Genomic DNA, 15894 nt, shown 5'->3' with positions numbered 1-15894 from the left:
GTGCGGCCGCCCCGTCGCCGTGGCCCAGACACACCGAGGATGCGCGAGCGGCAGTGAGCGTGGCTGCTCCACAGGGTGACGATAACACCCGGCTGGAGCCGGGGGACCTCAGTGCAAGCACGTAAGAGGAAGTTCCAGAGGACGGCACGCAGCTGATATGCCTTTTAGAGTGTGAAAACCAGAGCAGAGGGAACAGCACTGCTTTCAGGAACGGAACCGCGGGGCGCGGGGGGGCGGCTGCCGCTGTGCCCTGGGCTTCACGCTGCGTCCGGGCCAGTTCTGAAGATGCAGCGAGAATCAGGGAGGCTGTGCAGGGATGGGAACGGCCGCAAACAGACCACCCCGCAGGGTCTGGTCCCGCAGGGACGCCGGAGCCCCACCCACCGGTGACTCGGGCCGCGGGACAGGGGCCTCTCAGCGAGGGGCTGGGTTCCGGCTTATTTGAAAGTAAAACTGAGCACAGGAGGAGCCAATCCTAAAACTCTTATTTTGGGGTGAATGAAAATTTAACCTAATGCCACGAAGCTAATGTGTTTTCACTTACAGTTTTGAGTAATCACTTACTTGTTAAGTAGCGACTTTGTTTCCTCCACTGGTCTTAGGGGCTGTGGGCTCCGCGGTCAGCGGGCTCTCCCCCCCTTCCTTCCTTGGCGCCCCCACCCTGAGCTCCCGCGCGTGCACACAGGGGGGTCCCGGGGCCTTGGTGACGCCGGCCCACAGTGGGCTGCTGTGGCTGCCACTCGGCTGGGGACCGACACTCCAGAGGCCACGTGTCTCCTCTGGGCGCCACGACCCACCCTGCGCTAATTCTCCCTGAGGAACTGTGACTCCCGCCAGCTGCCACTGCTAGTGCCAGACACTTTTAGCAAGTTAGATGTAGTAAGTTCACACTTGGGAGTCGTACTCTACAACTGTCACGACAAGCACGCGCCCGAGCACCAAGCCGTCACCGGAGCTGAGCTGCCCCGTCAGGGACCCTGAGCCTGACAAAGATGGGTGCCCCAAGGCAGCCCCCCGACCCTGCACAGAGGTGCCCCAGCCGCGGCGGCCTCTCCACCCACCTCGAAGGTGTTCCCGGTCACGTCGAACTCCGGGGGAACAAATGCACCCTCGGGGTCATCTGGGGACGGAAGAGAGAGGCTCTGGTCACACACCCACAGCACCCAGGGTGAAGAGAAACCCGTGAGCCCGGAGGGAGGCGGGTCGCCTCGTGTTTCCCAGGGGCCGAGCCCTCCCTCCCGCTCCCCCCCCCCCCCCCCCCCCCCCCCCCCCCCCCCCCCCCCCCCCCGTCCCCGCGTCCCTCAGGAAACAGCGGTTGAGAGGAAAACCTCATTCTTCACTGTAAGCGCGGGAAGCGGACCCAAGAGCAGTGGGGAGGCCGGGCAGGCGCCGGGCGGCCCTGTGCTGGCCACGACGCCCTCTGCCTCACGCCCCACCTCGTTCTCTGTGTCTGTGCGGGGACCGTGTCCGTGTGACAGTGCGCGAGGGCCCTCCCGCCTCCCCCTGCCTCGGCGGTCCTCGGGGCTGGAGAGCCACCAGGGGCCAGCGAGGCCTGGGCGCGTCTGCCGCCCCGCGGCCGGGCTCACCGCTGAGCTGCTCCATGAAGCACACGTTCCCGCTGGTGTTGAAAGCCAGGGTGTCGGGCGTGATGCACAGGGTCTGGAAGATGGCCGCGTGGGCGACGCTCCTCATGGACAGGCTGCACTCCAGGCACACGGCCCACGCCTCCTGCTCGCTGAGGCCGCTGTCCCGCAGCGAGAGGATGTCAGCCAGGGACACGTTCTCCTGCCAAGACAGGCCGCGGCTGAGGCGGGTCCGGGGAGGCAGGCGCCGCGCCGCGGTTTTCACTTTCCGTCAGAAATGGGGTTGGAGGCAAAGGCTTTTTAAGGAAAAACAACAATCCCAGCAAGTCACCCAGCCCACTGTCCCCTGGGTGCCAGAGGCCACAGGGCCTTTGGCAGAATGACCAGCATGTTATTGGGAACAGGTGTCCCTCCCGGGCGGGGACCTAGTTCTTCCTCCCAGAAATCCCGGCTGCCCCCCAGCCCCCCGGCGGAGGCCCCGGCCCTCAGGCCCCCCACCCGAGGCTCGGTGGGCACGCCCAGGGCTTTTAGGGTGTAAGCAGACGAGCAAGACGTGGGCACCGGTGGAGAGGAGCCAACGTGTGCAAGTGCACAGTGTGCGGGGAAGCCCGTAACGGAGCAAACGCGGCGGGAGCCTGTGACATAACCGTGTGACACGCGGTCACACGCACACGGCGGCAGCTGCGGGGCTGCCCACAGCTCCAGGCGGTGCCCACAGGACCCAGGTCACGGCGCCTCCTCCTGCAAGCCAGGCCCCAGGCCCCCCGTGCTGGGCGCACCCCTCACATCTGACTAAACCCAGCTGTGAGTGCAGCACCAACACCTACACCCACACCAACACGCACACGCTCCGTATGTACACACACCCCTACACCCGCACCAACACGCACACACGCTCTGTATGTATGCACACCCCTACACCCGCACCAACACGCACACACAAACTCCGTATGTATGCACACCCCTACACCCGCATCAACACGCACACACACACTCCGTATGTGTGCACACTCCTACACTGCACCAACACGCACACACACTCCGTATGTATGCACACTCCTACACCCGCACCAACACGCACACGCACTCCCTATGTATGCACACCCCTACACCCGCACCAACACGCACACACACTCCGTATGTATGCACACCCCTACACCCGCATCAACACGCACACACACACTCCGTATGTATGCACACCCCTACACCCACACCAACATGCACAGACGTGCTCCGTATGTATGCAAACTCCTACACCTGCACACTGTCAGATATGCACACACCTCCCTTGTGAATGCACACATATGGGCTTACACCCGCATGCGCACTCATATGCAAGTCACACGTGTACAAACACAGTCATAAAATGAGTTCATGCATCCTCAGTGGTCAGGCACATGCCACACAGTCTGACACACGCTCAGATACACACACACACACCCCCATACTTTCACTTAAATGCACACTTGTGTAATCCTAAAGTCACACATGCCCACATACATTCACACATATGCTATACATACCCTCACACATGCACACCTGTATCACATGCTCAGGTGCATACATGCACCCTGAGTGCACACACACACACTGTCACACATCAGACACCTTGGACCTCAAGGCCCCGATCTGGCCTGCTGCTCGATGCCCTGGTCACCTCTGTGCTCCACTGGCCCTTGGGAGGGAGGAGCTCGGGCGCCAGGCTGGGAACTGGAGCCTGTAGGAAGTATGGGGGGGCAGGAGAAGAGGTGGGGGTGGGGGGAGATGGTGTAGAAGAGAGAACAAGTCCCCTCCTGTCTCCAGCCTCGGCCGCCCCGCCCCTCCCAGCACACAGGACTGTCTTCCCTGCGTGGCCAAGGCCTCCAGTCCTGGAAAGTCTCCCAGCTCCTGCCCTTGAATTCCCCCCCATTTATATTGCAAGGAATCCCAACAATCACAGACAAAGGGGATAAAGAGCTTAAGCCAAGAAAGAGAGAGAGAGAGAGAGAGAGAAAGAGAGAAGGAAGGAAAGAGGGAAAGAAGAGAAAGAAAGAAGGAAAGAAAGAGGAAAAGAAATAAGGAAAGAAGAAAGAAAAAGAAGGAAAGAAAAGAGAAAGGAGGAAAAGAGGAAAGAAAGAAGGAGAGGAAGAAAGAAAGGAGGAAAGAAAGGAAGAAGAGCACCAGGGAGTGGGCCGGGTGGGCCTCGTGGCTGAACGTCTGGGGTCCAGCAGTGTGGGGGAGGGGAGGGGACCCGGGCCTGGGCTGCCTGTGCCCATGTGCCCTGGCACATCACACCATCTGCTTCCTCCTCGGAGCTCAGCGCGGGCTTCCCAGGCCCTTCCAGCTCTTTCTGTGGGGCAGATGGATGAGGGGAGGGCAGCCCATTGGAACCTGGTTCCAGAAGAAGGGGCCACAGGGTTCATGCATATCCAAGTCAGAGAGCTGCTAGCCAGGTTCCAAAAATGTGCGTGGCCCCGTGAGGAAGGTGGTGAGGAAAATGGGAGCATAAAGCAGAGCACAGGATCAGACTCAGGCGTGGAGAAGGCTGGCAAACCCAGAAATCTCAATTTCCCAACCTCTGAGGTTCACGGATGAAAGGTCTGTCTGATTTGGCTCCATCTAGGGCCCTCGCCGCCCCACCTGGGACTCCCCAGGACGTAGGAGAGCCCAGTGATGCCTGTGGGGCCTCGTTAAAGAGGTGTCTTGCAGTGTGTACATGCACACACACGCGTGCACACACACCACACACACGCGCACATGCACATGCCTGCGACCACATGTGTGGACACACAACTAACAGACAGCCTGGAGCCTCTGGGTTTATGCTTTGAGAATGAAGCCCACAGAGTGAGTGCGAGCCAGTCCCCACCGCAGGGGCCTGGTTGGTGCCCTGCTTGTGCTGCCAGGAGAAGGGAGCCCAGGTCAGGTGTGCCCCGGGGGCATCTTGCCGCCCAGAGAAGGACTTCCTGTTCAGGTCAAGGCCCCTCCCCGCCCCGGTTCAGCTGGAAGATGCCCGGTGAGCTCAGAAGCCCACTGGAAAGTTTCTATTCACCGTGGAAGCATCTAAATGGAGGGATTCTTTGCACAGCTTTATGGGGTGAACTCTGCGGGTCCTGAGTCATTGCTTCCGGCACGTGGCTGAGGCCGCCACTTGCGGACAACTGCTCGCAGCCCCTCTGAAGCCTGGCTGTGGGGACGGAAAGGCAGGATTCAGCTGACACACGGTTCCAGGATGGAGCGGAGATGAGTTCCTGGTTCTGATACACCAACGTGGCGGGGGGAAGGGGGAGGTCACTACGTGCTGGGGGACCCTGAACCCTGGCCTCCCGTGTCGCCTGTCCTCTGGGGCTGGCCACCCACCCTTCCAGTCCCCCCGGCTCCAGCCCAGGCCGGAGGAATGACCCTCCCTTGCTTGAATCCATGGCCAAGGGAGGGCAGACGAGTGAGGCTTGGCTAATGGGCTGGGCAGGGTCAGAGACGAGAGACTGGGAAGCCCGAGCCAGCCACTGGGCTCCCTCAGCGCACGTCCCCACCAGAACCCCAGGGGACACCCCCCCAAGCCACCCTGACAGACAAGAGTCACGTGGGTGTCCTGCACGTCTGGGCTCGTCCGTGGGCTCTGAGCCTCACTGCCAGGCGGGCCCGCCTCCTGACACCGTGGGCTCTGGGGCAGGAGGGACGGCTCCACTGGCCGCAGCAACACATCAGAAGGAGGTGATGTGCTGCGGACAGTAACGGCGGCCGCAGCTCCCCATGCCCGCACCCACGAGGGCCTGTGACAGGCCCGAGGGTTCGTGACCTCCCACAGCGCAGCTGTCCCCTGCCACCGCCAGGGTGACCTGACCTTGTCATTGCCCGGCAGCCTCCGGTGGCTCTACCTCCTGGGTACAGACCCAGACTTCTGGCCAGGCCCAAAACGTTCTTCAAAACCCAGAAGAGCCCGCGGGGCCTGGAACCCAGCCCCTCACTGTGCCCAGCAAGGTGCTGCCTGGGCCGTGAGCAGGCCTGAGGGTGGGGATCCCCTAAGTCACGGTCCTTGCGGGGCAGGAAAGAGTTGTCCTTCCTTAGTGGTGGTGCAGACACAACCCCCGCCCTGTGCAGCCTGGGGGGGGGGGCACTCCTCAGGGAGGCCGGTCCCCAGGGCAGCCCCTCGCCCGCCACAGGGCAGGGCTGGCTTCCCAGTTGACAACCCTTGTCTGGTTGTAGCAAAGTGGGCCCATCCGGCAGCTTCTGAGCCTCGAAGACCCCCCACCTGTCAGAGATAACCCTGTGAGCCAGGGGTACGTGGGGACCCACAGGGACCCAGGATCATTCTTGTACATTTCAAACATACTCTCCTATGTTACTTTTCTCAACCCTGGAGCCTCCTGACGGGAGCACCCAACACAAATCCAAATCATTGCTGAGGACGCATGCGGACAGTCCCTGGGCCTGCTCCAGACCCCAGGCCCGGGGGGGCCGCCCTCCAAGTCCCGACCGTCCCCCGGCACGAGGCTCTCCTCGCCTCTCCTGCTGCCCACTGCTCCGTGCGTCTGGGTGGGGTCATCACGTGGGCCCAGGCCCAGTGGGAATATCTGCTTCTTCACGGGGCACCGCCAGCCGTGGGTGCCTCCGGGCAGCACCGGCGGCCCCACCCACCTTCGCATCCCTGGACCCGGCCTGGCGTCTGGCGCGTAGATGCTGGGAGACGCTCACTGAACCCGGAAGGGGTGGGAGAGCCCCTTACATCTCAGGAAAGTCTAGAAACCCGGAGCTGCCCCCCCAGGCTGAACGCGGGCCGTTTTCACCTCCGAGCCTGCCCTGTCCTTGTCTTGTCCCCGTCCCCTGGAGGCCCCTGAAGGTGACACCACTTGCCTCCGGAAGGCCTGGCCTCTGCCCCTCCGGCTGCGGCCGCTCTGCCTGGCCCCTCGTCCCCGAGCTCTGCTGGGGCCGCTGCAGTGGTGCCGCTGCAGGTAGCAGGGGAGCGGGCTGCACGACAGCCCCCGGGACCTCTCGCCCTGGGGGGCTTGCAGTGGGAAAGCCCCCAGTGGCACACACCCAGAGTGGGGGCGCCGGGGCACTGCCACCGGGAAGGGGTCTGCCGCCACGCCTGTCCCTGCCATCAGCCAGGCTTTCGGTCCTTGCTAGCTGGCACCTGTGGACAGGTGTTCAGGGCGGGGGTGTTTTGCATTCCTTGATGACGACGAAGTCAACATTTTTCATGTGCTCACTGGCCATTTGGATTTTTTCTGGGGTTACAACCAAGGAGGGGCAATCTCTGGGGCTCCAGGGAGTCCTATGGGGTTCTAGCTCCTGACCTTGCTGTATAGTCTGTTGTTACCATCAGCTGTAAATACGGGAATTCCCGTGTCTCATGCAGTCTGTCCATGTTCTGGGTCTGGCACCCCCTCCCCCACCCCCACCCCCCCGCCATAGGAGCCGCCCTGTGCCTTCTCCATCCTGTCTCTCTCCAGGGTTTCCGTCAGCACGGCCCACCCTGGGCAGCCTGGGTACCCCCTCGCCCTACACGGGATGGCTTCTTCAGGTGCAACCTGACTCCATAATAGCAAGTACAGTCATGTGACTCTGATGGAGATTTAGAACCTTCAACACCAACTGAGCTGAATGTGTGTAGGAAGCATGAAGTCTGGATCAGGTGTGTTCCCAGGTGCAGGACGTCAGTCTGTCTCCAAGGGTTGAGCCCGGACAGGCTTCCTGTTTTACGGGAGCGTGCCCAAAGAAAGTGCCTCTCTCCCCCCAAAAAGGTGGAAGAAGTTTGAGGGGCCCATCGGAGCTTTCCCAATGGATGCTCCTAGTGTGGTGGCATCCCGCTTCAGCCAGAGGCCTCGGTCACAGGACAATGGAAACTGAGCAGCTCTATGCGCACATCTAGGGGGCTGCTCGAACCCAGAGGGGCACCAGGGAACCCTCTGACCCAGCAAAGGGCACACAGGGGCACAGACCATGGGTGGGGACCTGGCTCTGGGTCTCAATCCTGGCTCTGCTCTTCTGTTTGTTTGGCACCAGCCACGGACTCTGCATGGGGCACAGAGGAGGCCCACAAAGTATGGGGTCGCTGATATGAGGAGCCACGTTCTCCATCTGCTTTGGATGGTGACGGAGGAGGTGAGTCTTCTAACAGATACACTGAAATGTGTCCTCTGGGGGAGATTTTGAAGGCTATGGGCTGGGTGCACCCTTTCTTTCTTCATCAAAGCCATGGAGATTCTCTGGCTTCTCCTCTCTGCAGCCTTGTGTCTCACCAAATCCAGGCCACCACGGTTGGGGGAGGGGGGGTAACACCAACCCTCAGGTCCCGCCTCGGTGGCTCCTGGCCAGCCAGCCACGGGCTTCCTACGGCACGCTCTGCTCCCCAAAAGGACAGGGCCACTGTGTCATGAACTCTGCCCTTAACAGCCAGCTTTCCTGCAGACGTAGGGGTGAGGGGTGGGCAGGCAGAGGGTGGAAGGCCCTGAGGACTGCAGCCACGTTCTTATCTACTCCAGGAGGGTGGTGGCTGTGTCTAACTCTCGGCCACCAGTCTTGCCCACATGGGCTTTGGAGGGTCTTCATCAGCAACATACTGCTTGCAGCCCGTTCCGTGGAGGTTGTATGATGCCAGGATTCCTCCACGGTGAGCACAGAAGTCTGCTGGAGGCTTGGAAGGCCCTCCTCTGCCAAGACCCCCAGCCTTGGGTCTTCCTGGGAGTGGCTGCCTCCCCCGAGGGGCCACCTATCACATGGAGGGACCTGGCTTGTTCATTTGGCCCCAGGCTGCAGCCTGTGGGTGCAGTGGGGAAGCAAGAGGTGCAGGCAGATCAGTTCTGTGGGCACCTGTCCAGTTAATGACCGGAAGCTCTATGTGACGGAGACCGCTGGTCTCTCCGAGCCTTGGGAGGGGGGAGGGGGGATGCTCAGGGATGCTGGCTGGAGGCCCCTCCTGTCCTGTGTGCGGGAAGCAGCCCTCCGTCCTGGGGGCTTCCCCCACCTCCGCCCCAGCTCCTGAACAGGCTGGCCTGATTGCGCTTTGCTGGCCAGTGTCTCCCACTGACCTCCTAGGGCGCTGGCAAGGAGGAAGCCAGGGCTCCACCCCTCCCCCTCACGATGCCCAACAACACACTCATCCATCCAACACTGATAATCAGGAGCTTCCACCCTCCCTCCCCCCCCAAGGCACCAACTTCTTCAGTGACCACCCACCACTGCTGTCCCGTGGGGCTGGCATTCCGGGGGTCCTGTCCTCTCGAAGCGAAAATGCTGAGGCCGACGGGGCGTTGCTGCGAGCGGTCGCCAAGACCTGAGCCGAGGGCAGGGGTCCTGGGGGCGGGGACACCCTCCCCCGGGCTTTCCCTAGGAGCAGGTGGGGGAAGGCGGGGCTCACCTCGTCCTCCGGCAGAGTGGGGAGCGGCTCGAAGTCGTAGCCCGCTAGGTCTTTGCCGTCCTGTTCGTACAAATCTGCCACGGCCGCGTCCATGGCCTGCGCGGTGCGGGCGCGCCGGCTGCGCCTCGGACTCGGCCAGCGGGGGAGCCTCGCGCCGGGGCCGGCGCCCCTGCCCGCCGCGCCCGCCCGGCCTGGGCCTTCCCGCGGGCCCTGCGCCCGGCTCCGCGCGCCGCCCGGGTTCGGGCTCCGCTTTGGGCTTGGGCTCCGCGCGCCTCGGGGGCTCCGGCTGGGGCTCCGGCTCGGGCTCCGGCTACGCGCGCCGCTCCGGCTCGGGCTCCGGCTACGCGCGCCCCGCCGCCATGGCAACGCGCCCGCCCCCCGCGGCCCCGCCCTCGCCGCGCCGCCCGCGCGCCTGCCGCAGTGTCACCCGAGCGGGGGACGGGGCGTCCGGGAGCAGCCGGGGGTCCCGGCACTCGCCGGGCCGTGCTCACTTTGGCGGGCGCTCGGGCGCGGCTGGGGTCTGCGCGCTCCTGGGGACTCAGTCCCCCAGGGACGAGGGCCGCCTTCCGCAGGCTGCCCTGGGCCGGCGGCCTGTGCGCGGCTGGCACCGCTTGGGGCGGGGCCCCTTGTGTGGCCGGCGTCGTCAGCGACGCCACCGCAGGTTGCTGCCTGGGTCTGCGCCCGCCTGGAGCCCCGAGGTCGAGGGCCGTGGCCCACTCCTAGGAGGGCTCTGGGTGGGTCATGGACCCTCTGCCCGGCCCCCTTCCCTCCCCCCACCCCCGCCGCCTAGGGGCGGGGCTGCCGCAGTCCCCGCGGGGGTGGCGGCCGCGGAGGCGCGCGGGGGTGAGGGAGGGAAGCGGGGGGGGGGGAGCTGGAGACCGAGCGGGGGCCGTCTGAGTAGCGGGGGTCTGGCCTGTCTCCTCCCTTGAGTGAGAGTCTCATGGCTGCGTGTGGGCACCGACAGTCACAGCTTCATCCACACCTTGCCAGCCAGCCGCGTGCGAAGGACACCGAAGACCACACGATTTGGCCGCCCTGCTGCCTCCTGATGAACCCCTCCGTCGCCCCTTTACCGTCCGGTGGCTGAACTTTGCTCAGCACCGGGGTGAGCCTTGCTTCGACCTGGGGCCGGTGGTTAGCAAGGACCCAGGGTCCGCTCCCAACCCTGGCAAAGGGCCAGACAGCTCGGCTGCCGCCTTTTCCACGGGAGGGTGGATGGCAGCCTCACGGCCCTGGGAGACGTGGTCCTTGGTCCCTTCCCGGCTCCCAGCAGGCCCTGGGCTGGAGCCGCAGGGGGAGAGCAGGTGCCCCCGGCCAGGCTGTGGCTTCCCCATGTGGCCAGCCCCACCCTCGCAGCCCCGGCCAGGTGCACGTGGGGGCTCCATCAATTCCGTCGTGTGAACGACGCAGGTGTGGCAAGGCCTGCAAAGTCCAAGCACGCGCCGGGACCAGGATCCCCAGCATTCTGTGCTGGGGTCAGGTCACTGTGCCTGCACCCTGGCATGTGACACCCACGCACGTGAGCGCCATCCAAGTCACCAAAGAAGTAGGCCCCAGGCTGGCAGCCAGGTGGGTGCTGGCCGGCCTCACCTTGTGCAAAATGCTGACCCTTGAGCCCACCGAGTCGAGCACGAGAGTGTGTGCAGCTCCCCCCTTCCGGGTATTCTGGGCAGCGCAGAGCAGTGGCCGGGGCGGGGTGGGTGGCGGCGGCTGGGGCTGGAGCAGCTGTGCGTGGGGGCGCCCAGGGCCTCGGACGGGGGCGGGTGGGCGGTGCCCCAGGCTCCCCCAGACCCTGGGTCCACAGAGCTGAGCCCCCTGCCGGTAGGGTCCCTCTGGCCTCACTTGCCCGTGCTGAGGGCTGGAGGCACCCCTCACCCACCACCCAGCCCCAGGGCCCTCTGAGCCCCCACGTGCTGCAGGGACCTCGCTAGAGGTGGGTGTGGGCTGTCGGCTGGCGGGGCGGGGGCGCAGAGGGTAGGGGCGGGGACTTGGGCGCCGATGGGAGGGGCAACGATAATCCCGTAACCGGGGAGCAGTCGTACCGCAGGCAGTCGTGAGTCTGACGGCACACCGTTTGCTTGAGGAAGAGGTGCGGGCCGTGGGTGCACTGCGGGGCAGACAGGCTTTGACGCGGCTCACTCAGCTTTGGCTGTTGTAGCCTGAGGCGCGTAGGGGACGTTTTCCGTCCCTCGTCAGAAGGACTGGGGCTCAGACCAGGGTGATGGGCCAGGGGAGGGCAGGGTGGGGAGGAGCCGAGGGGGCGGGGCTGGGGAGGGGGCGGGGGCCGGAGGGGAGGGAAGGGCGTGGCCGAAGGGTGAGGGGAGGAGCCGAGGGGCGGGGCTGGGGGCTGGGCCGGAGGGGAGGGAAGGGCGGGGCCGAGGGGTGAGGGGGAGGAGCCGAGGGGCGGGGCTGGGGGCGGGGCCGGGGGGGGAAGGGCGTGGCCGAGGGGTGAGGGGAGGAGCCGAGGGGGCGGGCGGGGGTGTAGCCGAGGGGGAGGAGCAGAGGGAAGGAGCCGAGGGAGATCCCGTGGGGCTGAGGCCACACTGCCATCCTTTCTTCATTTAAAAGTTTGTCGTCGGAACGCCTGGGGGCTCAGTCGGTTGCGCTCCGACTTCGGCTCAGGTCATGATCTCACAGTTCGTGGGTTCGAGCCCCGCATCAGGCTCTGTGCTGACAGCTCAGAGCCTGGAGCCTGTTTCAGATTCTGTGTCTCCCTCTCTCTCTGACCCTCCCCCACTCATGCTCTCTCTCTCTCTCGCTCGCTCTCTCTCAAAAATAAATAAAAACTTAAAAAAAAAAAGTTTGTCGTCATTGGTCTTCCTTGTTCACTGAGTGATGTCACCTTAGCTGGAAGCTTCCTTAGTGTTTGCATACTTGCCCGCTCTGGTCCAAGGAAGGATTTGGTATCGGTCCTGTGTACTGGTGCCTCAACACAGTAGGTGCTGCATTAATGTTGGATGAGGTGTGATTCTTGACGGCAGAGCAGGTCTCGGCGAGGCCCTGCGGGTCTTCCCGGAGCGGCTGAGACACACATGTGGGTATGAGGACATCCCAGGGGCCCCTGGATATCCACTCGGAGTTAGCTGCAAACTCGTGAGGCCAAGAGCCCTCACACACAGACCACTGGAGTGACCTCTCAGTTTTGGCCTCCACGTCTGCCTCGCCACCACCCCAGGGTGACCAGCACACGCCCAGCCAGCTGACCTTCTTCCCGAGGCCTCCCGGGTGATGTCAGAGGCCTGCTCCACAGTCCGAGGCCACGACGTGGTGGTGCCCCAGCCTTCTCAGTGGCCTTCCCTCGCTGCTCTACTCACTCTCTGCCCCACCTCGCTTTCCCACAAGACCCTCCCTTCTGCAGATCCTGGTCTGAGCTGCCCTCCCTGCCTCTGGCCTCTGCCCTCCGTGGACATCCCTCCTGGTGAATGCCAGGTCAGGAGGCCCTGGACAGACACCGTGTCCTGCAAAGCTCTGTGCTGGCCGCTGGGCCCTGTCTACGCACGCACGGGCAGGACTTCGCTTTGTTATTCTGAGCCCGGTGTCTCCTTCGGAGGGGGGCTTGCTCCTGTCTTAGGGCATTCAGTCGGCACTTAGAGTGGCCAGGCTGCTTGCTGAGGCAAATGGGGCGGGGTCTTCAGGGTTTTGCCTCTCATTTTCCGTAAATGAATTCTGAAAAGCTGTCAAACTGTTTGCACATTTCAAAGCCAACGTTTAAATTTTTAAGGAAATCACAAATGTAAATAATGCAAAGAATGTAATTTCTGGTGTGGTAAATATTGATATTTTGAAATAAAGCTGTTACTCTTGTCAATGTACCCAAGAAGGTAAATACCAAAATGGTTTTTCTTTTTTACATTTTTATTTTTAAGTAGGCTCTATGCCCAACACGGGGCTTGAACTCACGACCCTGAGATCAAGAGTCGCATGTTCCGTTGACTGAGCCCGCCAGGCATCTGGATACCAAATGTCAGTCACTTAAGAAATCACATAAACACGTTCTTTGCCAGTCCTCAGTCTTCATCAGAATGTTTTCCCTTAAATTACAGACATCAAATTGTGGCCAGAATTGTATCCTCTTCTGATATATTTTCATGCTTGAAAGTGTCCATTGATCTCCAATTACACGTCTTTTCAGCAAAACACATGTAGTTTTTAAGAAACCAAATATTCAAAACATTTCAGCACCTGGGGGGCTCAGTCAGTTAAGCATCTGACTCTTGATTTTCGTGTAGATCATGATCTCATGGTTCCTGGGTTCCGAGCCCGACACTGGGTTCTGTGCTGAGCGTGGAGCCTGCTTGGGGTTCTCTCTCTCCCTCTCTCTCAAAATAAATAAATAAACTCAAAAACACCATAAATATTCAGTAAATAGAAACATTTAAACTTTCTTTTGTTTCCAGTGACCATAGAATTCATTTTACAGTATGAGAGTCTCTTGGCAAAATTAATGACCATGTTTCTCCTGGGGCTGCAGACAGACACCCAAGGATGGTGGACCACTGACGTGGCTTTTGCCAGAGGGCCCGAGCTCTCCGAACACTCTGTGGCTGTCACTCTGGTTGTCACCCTGTGGCTATCACTCTGTGACTATTATTCTGGCTGTCCCTTTTTCCATAAGGATACCAGTCATGTTGGGTTATATCTACAAAGCTCTTATTTCCAAATAAGATCACACAGGTACCTGGAGCTAGGACTTCAACATGTCATTTTTGGGGACACAATTCGACCCACAACCATGTCCTCAGAGCTGGCCCCGTGACCGTGAAGAAGCTGTTATCACCCCTGTGAGCCCACTTGCTGCACTCAGAGCTCGCTGGGGCCGAGAGCAGCGTGTCTGCAGCTTGGAGTGCAGTGGGGGCTCGGCCCACGGCTCCTGACAGGTCCCCGTGCAGCTCTGGGTGCATGCGGCCCTCCTTGTCCCCGGAGCCGGCTGCGCGTGTCTGCGTTTCCATTGCTGCCGGCTGGGGGAGCTTCAGAAAGGAGCCTTCCCTGGGCTACGCTCAGGTGCCGCACAGCCTTCCTGGGCCGGAGGACCCTGGCCAGCGAGTGTTCTGCTGTGTGCAGTGAGGAGAGAGACGTGGTGCCGCCCGGGAACCGGGGGGATCGCCCTGGGGGCTGGTGCCCATGGTGGCCCAGGTGTTGAGTGGAGCTCCTGGGCCGCCAGCCCCCTCCCCCCACCCCGGCTGCTTCCCGAACTGGGCAGCCACTGTGTCAACTGCAGGTTTAACGACTGAAGCCCACTGCAACGTGTTAGCTCGTGTTCTCACTGCATGCCATTCACAGTGATTTCTGCCAAGGACAAATGGAGGCGTAGGCGGCCCTGACTCTGACACCCCAGCGCCAGCTGGTGGCGGGTGGGGTCGGGATTGCCTGCCGGGGGTTGGGGGCACCAGATGCCTCCTCTCCACCTCCCCCACCGACATCGTGGCACCCCTTCCCCTCCCTCCGTTGCTCAGGATTCTCTGTAATTAAAAAGCCATCAGTGACTCAGCGTGGGCTTTGGGGTGCATTTGGAGGGTCCCTGCATGGCTCAGCCCTTCTCTGCAGCTGGGGGTTGGGTTTGTAAGCAGAGGAAGCCCCAAGGTCTGGGAACTGGCACTTCTTTTCCTTGTTTCTATTCGTGGAACTGAATTTCAAATAGGGCTTTTATGGGTCAGTGGGAGCATCTGCAGCTGAGGAGGGGCAGTGACCACCGTGCAACATAAAGTTAGCCCGTTCTCTCCAGGGGCGGAGCCGCTTGAGGCTTCTCTGGCCAGTAGACTAAGACTAATCCATTACAAACAAACACTGGTCTTTAAAAACAGAATTCCAGAATAAAATCAACCAAATCCAATTTAAAGGAGAAATTGCCAGGAGCTTACTGGCTATGGTATTCCCTCGTGCATGGAGAGCAGAATTGATTTTACACTGCGGGTTCCTAAAGATGAAATGCTAAAATGCTATCATCTTTCCTGGATGGATGTTTATGTTTCTTGAAAAACAAAATACTTCATTTCACTCATTCCAATGGGAAACATTTCTCAGAAAAAGATGAAAAGATCTGAGACTCAGATACTGACGAACATGGCCCGCGGCGGGGAGCCGAGCCCTGGGGCCCTGCCCCTCTGGTGACGGCTGGGAGGAGCGGGCACCCCATTCCCTCCATCCTGGGATCTCCCTCCCCTCTTTGCTCCAGATGCCATGCAAGTGGGCAGCCTGGGGCCTGTCCTCTCCGGCTTTCCCAAAGCTTCTCCGGCCACAGCTTTGGCGATTTTCCGAAGAGCCCTGGGACCAAGGCCATGCTCCGTGGCCTTCTTAGGAGTCCCCTTGGCCGCCGACCCTCTGTGTTTCCTCGGCGGCTTGTGAAGGGGCTTCTCCTGTACCGGGACTTCCGTCTTATCACTTACCCCGAAACACCAGGTGGGCTTCCCCCACCTTCATCTGAGGACCTGGCCGTGACGTACCACCTTCATTTCCCAATTCATCTCTTCCGGGGAGAGGTCCCTTCGTGGCCGCCCTTGAACCTGAGGCTGACGTTTTCTGTTCAGGACGGTTCCAGGCAGCTCTGGAATGAATTCCATGTGTTTTTGAACATTCCAGAATGGCCTCTTCCCAGGCATTTATATCCGCTTGCCTCAGTTTCCCGTGCGTCCGTGGGGACTGGGAGAACTTGGCTCCCGCTGTTGTCCTCACTTCATGAGCTCAGCCTGCAGGGCGTGGGAGAGGCTTTGCCTTAAGACTGTGACTGCGGCCACTCCTCTGGTCCAGGAGGCTGTCCCTCCACATTGCTCTGTCCGCGCACCTGTGTGTTCGGCCTGTTGGTCGCTGGGGCCCCACTAGAGCACATTGTGAGGATGAGCGTCTCGTGGGAACAGACACAGATAGTGGAAGGAGTCCTGCGCAGCAGGTGAAGATCTGTCCCTCCTTCCCGCAGGTGCAGGGGGGTGAGGCTGGCTGGGCCCAGGGTGGGTGCCCGGGGGGTGAGGCTGGCTGGGC

The 15894-nt window shown here is 61.6% G+C and overlaps 2 protein-coding genes across 2 annotated transcripts in view; both read right to left on the bottom strand.

Annotated features, from left to right (window-relative positions):
- Window positions 1–13871, bottom strand: part of KNDC1 (kinase non-catalytic C-lobe domain containing 1) — a 67000-nt gene extending 53129 nt beyond the window's left edge. Inside the window, exons 1-8 of the mRNA XM_039252445.1 lie at window positions 13680–13871; window positions 11797–11943; window positions 10965–11029; window positions 10087–10203; window positions 9400–9597; window positions 8923–9334; window positions 1587–1785; window positions 1062–1120 (exon numbers count right to left, since the gene is read on the bottom strand). Of these exons, the coding sequence (XP_039108376.1) occupies window positions 1062–1120; window positions 1587–1785; window positions 8923–9334; window positions 9400–9597; window positions 10087–10203; window positions 10965–11029; window positions 11797–11943; window positions 13680–13871 (1389 nt within the window). The remainder of the gene's footprint in view (window positions 1–1061; window positions 1121–1586; window positions 1786–8922; window positions 9335–9399; window positions 9598–10086; window positions 10204–10964; window positions 11030–11796; window positions 11944–13679) is intronic.
- The window catches only part of ADGRA1 (adhesion G protein-coupled receptor A1), a 46665-nt gene continuing 41272 nt past the window's right edge, over window positions 10502–15894 (bottom strand). The window contains 1 exon segment of the mRNA XM_039252386.1: window positions 10502–10512. The gene's annotated coding sequence lies outside the window, so the exon portion shown is untranslated.

The sequence above is a fragment of the Hyaena hyaena genome, unplaced genomic scaffold (genome assembly GCF_003009895.1).
Source record: "Hyaena hyaena isolate Hyena2069 unplaced genomic scaffold, ASM300989v1 scaffold_409, whole genome shotgun sequence".
Lineage (NCBI taxonomy): Eukaryota > Metazoa > Chordata > Mammalia > Carnivora > Hyaenidae > Hyaena > Hyaena hyaena.
Note: the sequence above shows the minus strand (reverse complement) of the source record. Positions and strands in the feature narration are given on the sequence as shown.